Genomic DNA, 7,314 nt, shown 5'->3' on the forward strand with positions numbered 1-7,314 from the left:
TAAAAAGACCAGAAATATTTATTTTATTAATTTAAAAAAAAAAAAAAAAAAAAAAAAAAAAATAAAAGGGGGGGGGTGGGAGGGGGCGTCCATTTCAAATAATTTAAAACAACCGGTGCCTCCAGAGTTCTGCCTCAACACTTGTGCTAATCAGATTAGAAAGAAATAAGAACCTTGTGGGTGTCAAGCGGGTCAATCTTTTGCGACTTACTGCAATTTCACTTCAAAAGGCTTGATTCCAATCAAACAGAGGCTCAGTGCTGACTTAATTAGCAAACTGGGGGCTCTGCAGCGACAGGCAGCAGTATCTGGCTTAGGGGACGCCGGTGAGGGTTTCTGTGGCATTTCAATGAGCTTGTTATCTTCATGCATTCTCTTTGTTGGCCAAGTAACATAAGCAAGTGAAGTTTGTCAAAAGAGCGTCTCTCTGTATGTGTGTGTGTGTGTGTGTGTGTGTGTGTGTGCATTCAGAAGTTTAGGTTGGAGATGGGGTGGGTCTGGTGGAGATGCCAGTGAAGGAGGATGTAAGCATCCTGAAAGGTAGCGTGTGGAAAAAAAGAAGAAAAAAAAAAGACGAAGGAGGAAATTCATTTGTGGTCCAAGAACACAGAAGACAAATTGAGGAAGTGTTGTGCTAATGTGTAGGGGTCAGCAGCAAACACACGCAGGTTTCTGACTGACTACCACTTGGGTGGCCTGATCGCTCGCCCTGTGTGAGTGTGTCTCTTGCTCACCCACAATCAACCCTCAAGCAATGAAGCCACCCATCTACTCAGGCAATAACCCCCCACCCCCACCCACCAAACCCCGTAGCAGAACTCAAACTCCACCCTACCTCTGCGCGTCTGTGTGGATGTCTGTGTGTCACACATTTTGTCTCCTTTCATCGGGCCACCGTGTCCATCGTGCAACTGAGCTTCTTTATTCTATATTTCCACACTTGCAGGAAATCACGCAGACTGCATTTCATGCATGGGGCACATGAAGCGTCAGAGACCAAGACATGAGGAGTCGCTTTAACGACTTCCTAATGTCTAGCTCTTTTCCTTCCCGACTCAGTGAGGTTTTTATTTCGTCGGCGAAGGAACGCTTGTTCAGAATATTTCAGTTTAAATATTTAGACTCATATTCATTAATGGCTGAGTTTAAAATCAATCACTGCCAAGAGGAATACCATAACAGCTCATCCGATTCTTGATCCAAAATATGTAAAACAAACTCTATTCTGTTTTTTTTTCAGTCTTTCATGACACATTTGTATAGTAAAAAGTCCATTATGCACATTTTTGTTGACCCATGTTTTTTTTGTGTGTGTGTGTGTGTGTTGTAATGTTGTAGTGTCGGAAAATGCACTCCTAAATTATATTCATTATTATAATAATTATTAAAGCTGAATCTTAAAAGCCCCGTAAACAAAATGTAAGATATTTTTACTGTCTCATATGAACTATTCTTTTAAAACTACAAACCAACCAGCTGGATGTTCTTATCTCCATTTTGTCTGGAAGCAAATTTTACCAAACAGAATTTACAGTAACGCTATCGTATATAGTGACCTGTGCTGTTTTATAATACCTACGATTGATTTTATATTTGTTTATTTATTATGTCCGTTTCTTTTTTAAACTGAACTATATGTTTTATATGTTCTTATGTGGACTTGTGCAACGTAATTTAGTTCTGCTTAGTTGCGTCTTTGAGGTTGTGCTAGTAAAGTAGATTGTTGACTCTTGCATTCCAACACCATCCCTGACTTGTCTCGTTAGCCTAAAACGAATCTTAAAAGGTCTGTGCAGCAAACCAACTGTAGGAAATGAGCTGCTCCATTAAAGTGCAGCCAAACCAGTGGGTGGCATTTTGTTTTTAAACATGCAGTTTCAGTGAAGATAATAAAACCCAGTTCCCCGCTCAGCTTACCAAAAAGTGTCAGCTACTGCATTTGCATTTAACTCTGAAATTTCCCTCTCTTGTAAGTTTTCCATTTTCCCATACTTCAGTTTCCATCAGCTCCCACAAAACATTGCTGTTTCGCTCGCAACGACAAAGCAAAACGAAGACATGACAAAAACCAGGAAATGCACTTGAGCAAGTCAAATCATGTGTTTATGTTGTGGATGCCAACACTAAACGTACGACTTCAGAGGTTTTGTAAGTGAACCTAGCAAAACAAGGAGATTTGTATTTGTCTCCACGCGTCACAGCACGGTCTCGTCATCTTACAGGTGTCTGCTAAGCAGCAGATTAAACGCGATCGCAGAAACAGGTTCAGCCCTGATGGCGTTGTACAGAAGGGACTCTGTGGTTTTTGTACAAATATACACATTTCTACCCAAACACACCCAGCTGTGTAGTTCTCATCATGTGGTCAACAAGAGAGGTCAGAGAGGTTCATTGCTTAAATAGAAAAAGTCAATCCAGCTGAGATAAAGTGAATCCTGACTGTTGTTTTCTTTGTGAATTTAAAGCTCAGGTAGGAAATGTTTTCTTTCGCTGGTACATTCGGGTTTTTCTTGGAGATGAAAGGCAGTGACAACTTCAATGTCTGTTTTGAAAAAAATAAAAACCTGGCAGGGGAACTGGTGGCAACGCAAAGTTGGTGGCACAGCTGTGAAGTAAAAAAAAAAAAAAAAGCGAATACTCCAGCCATAAAAAAAAAGAAAAGGTTTCCTTGAAAAAGAAAATGACTAAAAGAAATTTTTGAACATCAATGAATGCATAAAGTCTGAAATTACAGAGTGGTCGTCCAAAAGAACTGAACTCCTAAGTGTTTTATTTATGGGATTTTAGTCACTTATACAACATGGACATAAATCTGTGGTAAGACCTAAAACCACATTAAGCTCAGTTTTCTGTCAAAGTTGGGCACTGGTTGTTTCGCTCTAACACCATGTTGTACTTCTGCCGTTTTTTTTTGCCTTTTGTTCCAAACTATTTTTAGGGTATAAACTTTACTCATGTGAATCTGTACATTCAAAGATTAAAACGCTTTTCTGAAATCAACGGTTTTGTGACTCAACATATTTTCTACCAGGACAAGGTCACTCAGGTCACCGTCTGTCGTATTTGATAAAAGTCAACTGGTTTTGAATCGCAATCAGTGGAATTAAATGTGAGATTTGAGCGATTATTCGATAATCTTTATGAGTCATTAGAAATATAAACTAAAACGCAATATATTGATTCAATTTTACACTGCTGAATAAACTCTTTGTTCTCCTTTAATCCAAAACTTATTTATCAAAGCTTTATTCTATGTGCTGTTTTATTATGATTTTCTGAAACTATGAAGCTCTTGACGCAATTTCAGTTTTGTGCTATACGACTAAAATGTGACATTTGACATTTTCAGGCTAAACGGCAGAGCTGGAAAACCAGAACTCTCTGCCAAAGCAAGACGGCTTATTCTTCTGCTGAGTCTTATTTGGGTTTTGTTTATTGGATTGGATAAGTGATGTTTGAGGAAACGAGACATATTAGCAATTTTAAATTTTACTTATTTAATAAACAAAGAGGGCCCTAAGGTAGAGAGAGAGGCAGAACTGCAAACATTCACAAAGTAAAGTCTGGTCACACACTGATGTGGGACAACACCCTACTCCTTAATGAATTTGTTGCAAGTAGGTGTGGTTGTGTTAGTGAATGTGTTAGTTAATGTTTAGTGCAGGCTGCCTATTCCGTCCTCTCCACTCTGAAATTCAGAAGGTAGTTTCCATTAAAACCCCACTCTGTGGGGACAAGTTGGACCAGCTGGGGGGACAGAGTTTGGTTGCTAAGTGAGAAGTAATATGATGGTCCTTGTCTCTTTCTGAAACTAGACTGTCTCCACTGATGATGATGATGATGATGAACCTCTTTTTTTTCCAGGATGAGAGACGCTGCTCCACACCATCAAACTATATCCACCAAAAGATGTTTGGTATTGGCAGCAAGGACAAGTTTTTTTTTTTTTTTTTTACAGCCCACATACTGAACTGGGATGTTTTGAATTGCCAAGAATTTTTTTGTAGTAATGGAAAAAAAAAGAAAAAGAAAAAAGAAAAGCATCAGCCGTGAGTCAGTTTCCTCCTGCGCAGGGCTAGCGAGTGTGCGTCAGGGTGGGGCATCGGTGTTAACTGATACGTGATCGAGTTGGGTGGTCCAGGCCTGACACATACACCATTTTTGTGTACAAATAAACTTAGCCCCCCTCCCCCACCACACACACACACCATTGTGGTCACCCCTCCCACTGCCCTTTTCTCCCCATCTCTGGCGCTCACAGCTGCACAGCGTGCGTGTGTAAACACCTTAACGCACGGACGCCATGGTGTGAGTGCGCGCACACGCTCCTCCCTCTGGAACACTGTAAACTGAGTAATTGAGAGCTGCTATGAGGAAACAGAAATGATCTGACGAAGGCTAGGAGTGCTGACAGGATGGCCAAGATATGCCAGTTAATGTTGGTCATTAGCTGTTCATGGCGTTAGAGGAGAGTGAAAGAACAAAAAAGACAACAACACACAAATCCATGCACTCAAGTCAACTTGTCTTTATTCAGACTTATTGTTAAAAAAAAAAAGAAGAAAAAAACATCATCAGACTATCCAGCAGCTTCCAGGCTTCTGATTGGACAGTCAGCTGGAGTCAGTTACTCTATCAGGTTTGCTGCTCTCAGGTCAACAGGTGAGGTTTCGGCTTTTCTGCGACGAAGCTAGATCTCCATCAGTTGGTCCGTTCCGACAATCACCTCATTTGTCCGTTCAGCTGAGAAGAAGATTACAGGTGAAAGGTAAAAATAAGTACATGCCGTGATGTTTACAGAGATTTCCCTGGGGGGGGGGGGGGGGATGAGAGAGTAAACACACACACACAAATGACCACTGCGACAATATGCATTATACTCTGAGCCATTTGTGAGTCAGTCACATTTATTTTCAACTACACAGTCAGAAAACAAAAAAAAATATTTCAAATCTCTGCTGTGCTTTAGTGAGAAAGATGTTTTGTTGGGAATATTTTTCCCAACTCTCAAAAATCCTTATTTCAACCATCGTGTAAGTTATCTTGTAATTATATATATATATATATATCAATTTAAAGCAGTGCATCACATTCATTTTCAGCTACTTATTCACTTCATTTCCTTTGTCAGCTTTGCTTTCTAAAATTACCTTTCTTACACTACTTTTTTATTAGATTTGTCCATTCTTTTCTTTTAAACATGAGCAAACATGACAGTAGAATCATATTTACCCTCTGCTCTCTAAACACATGAGGAATAAAAAACTTCAGTTAGGTTTTGTGCCTTCTCTCATTCCTTACACCTGCAAGTTCAAACTACTGCATGAATAGATGGCACAAGATCAAGCATCTTGCAAACAAATGACTGAAACTAAGCCTTTGAAGATATTTACAGCTCAATTTTCTTGATGCAAGTTGCAGATAGCCAAAGAATCAATTAGTACGTCAATGTAAAATTTATGTCGTAGCGCAATTAAAAAAACCCCACAAAGGTTGGTCAAAGAAATTGACAATTCAGTCAAACAAAAGAATAAATAGTAAGTAATTAGGTGGAGTAAAATTAAAATGCCTAAAATAACTTTCAAATATAGAAAATAGCTCAAATAAATAAAGAAAATGAACATGCAGTTAGATTCCTTCAGATATTTGGTGGTGAGCTACTCCAAAAGTTTGGGGAACCCATGGTGAAAGCTTGGTCACCCCTACGTTTTGGTAGCAGTCACCAATAACAGAATAATTAATATTGATGACAGATTTCTGTATTGTAATTTGCAGATTCAAACAACAAAAAGGTCAGACCTCGGCATGAAAACACAACATGAAAAACTCTGTCCAGGAGCACAAAAGCAGCAATCTTGCTCCAGGACTAATGCAAAATGTAGCTTTAGACCAGCATAATATGAAAACTGGCTGCGATACAAACATTGCCAAATATGATGAGTTCTACTCACAAAGCTGTTTTACTACAGTCCTAACAAGCACGATAAACATTTGAATGAATTTATTTCGACACGATGAAATCAAGAGAAATCTTCACAGTGGGTTAGAGCTAGCAAGTCCACTGTGTGCAATCCTACAACTTCCATTCAGTCCCGATATCTCAACTTTTAACTGCTGCACTAAAAAAACGTGTGATGATCTCTTTTAACCTTCAACTTCTCCAACACGTCACAATTCCTCCTTGGGTCGGCGCCCTCTCTCCTACCTCCAGCCCCCTCCGCCACCGAGTACCAGTGCTGATCCAAAACAAATGGTGGCAGGGAGCAATGTTCCATCCACACAGACAGGTTTTAGTGTGAAGGAATCTTTTGCTCAGAATGAGCTTAGCCACTGTTGTGTGAAAGGAGAGGATAAATGGAGCATGGGACTGCAGGAGAAGGAAGGGAAGGAAAGGTGTGGAGTGACTGCAGTGTAAAAGAGGCAAAGTATATGCTGTTTGAGCCAGACAAGCCTCCAATGGCCTATATAGTTTGTGTTTACATATTTCTCCAGCCGAAGGAGGGATGGGAAGCAGAGAAGATGCTCGGCTGTTTTACATCTACTCGAATATTGATGGTTGGGACTTTATTTTAAACAGATTTGCGCCACATTAAACTGAGGATAAAAAGACATGAAAGGGATTCTGTCTTCTTCATGGTGTTGGTAAAAATGTGCATCAAAGCACAAAGAGATGAGGTATTCGGCTTTGAAAAAGAAAAAAAAAAAGAAAGAAGAAAAATCAACAGCCGATAAACGATTGTGAATGCAACGTATGTGTGTGTCTGTGTCAGGCTGTCATGGTGGTCTTTGGCTGCTAACAGCTTCAGCAGTAGGGTGGGTGTATAATGTCTTTAACAGCCTGCGGTCAGACAGCTAGATTGGCAACAAGGAGCTATCTTTTATTCAAACATTACAACAATACAGAGAAAAGGAGACGGAAGCTTCACGTGCCATTTTAACTTTTATATAAAGTAATCTAATGGAAGACCGAATCTTTAGAAACTGATACCAAAGACGACTAAAACAGGCACCAACGGATTTAAATGAATCCGTAATTTTATAAATCAATGTTTGTATGCTGACTGCAGTTTTTGAGTTCTTGGAATAAATTTCACTTTCGTATGAAGGCTTATATTCACCATAAAGCAACATAAAAAAAAAATAAAATAAAAAATCAACAAGATCAAAAGGCACTTTTAAAAGAAAAATATAGATTTTTTCCGTGACTGAACTTTCGGAGTAAATGTTGTCAAAACCATTTACACAAAAACAAAACAACAGAAAAAAAAAAAAAAAAAAAAAAAAGTTAAAGGGAAAAAACTTTTTCCGCGAAGA

The 7,314-nt window shown here is 39.2% G+C and overlaps 1 protein-coding gene across 1 annotated transcript in view; it reads right to left on the minus strand.

Annotated features, from left to right (window-relative positions):
- Positions 1–4,504: 4,504 nt before the first annotated feature.
- eif2b3 (eukaryotic translation initiation factor 2B, subunit 3 gamma) overlaps positions 4,505–7,314 on the minus strand; it is a 43,825-nt gene continuing 41,015 nt past the window's right edge. Inside the window, exon 12 of the mRNA XM_015034898.1 lies at positions 4,505–4,743. Coding sequence (XP_014890384.1) covers positions 4,691–4,743 — 53 coding nt within the window. The 3' untranslated portion in view covers positions 4,505–4,690. The remainder of the gene's footprint in view (positions 4,744–7,314) is intronic.

Source organism: Poecilia latipinna, unplaced genomic scaffold (genome assembly GCF_001443285.1).
Source record: "Poecilia latipinna isolate Pla-1442-1.1 unplaced genomic scaffold, P_latipinna-1.0 Scaffold316, whole genome shotgun sequence".
NCBI lineage: Eukaryota > Metazoa > Chordata > Actinopteri > Cyprinodontiformes > Poeciliidae > Poecilia > Poecilia latipinna.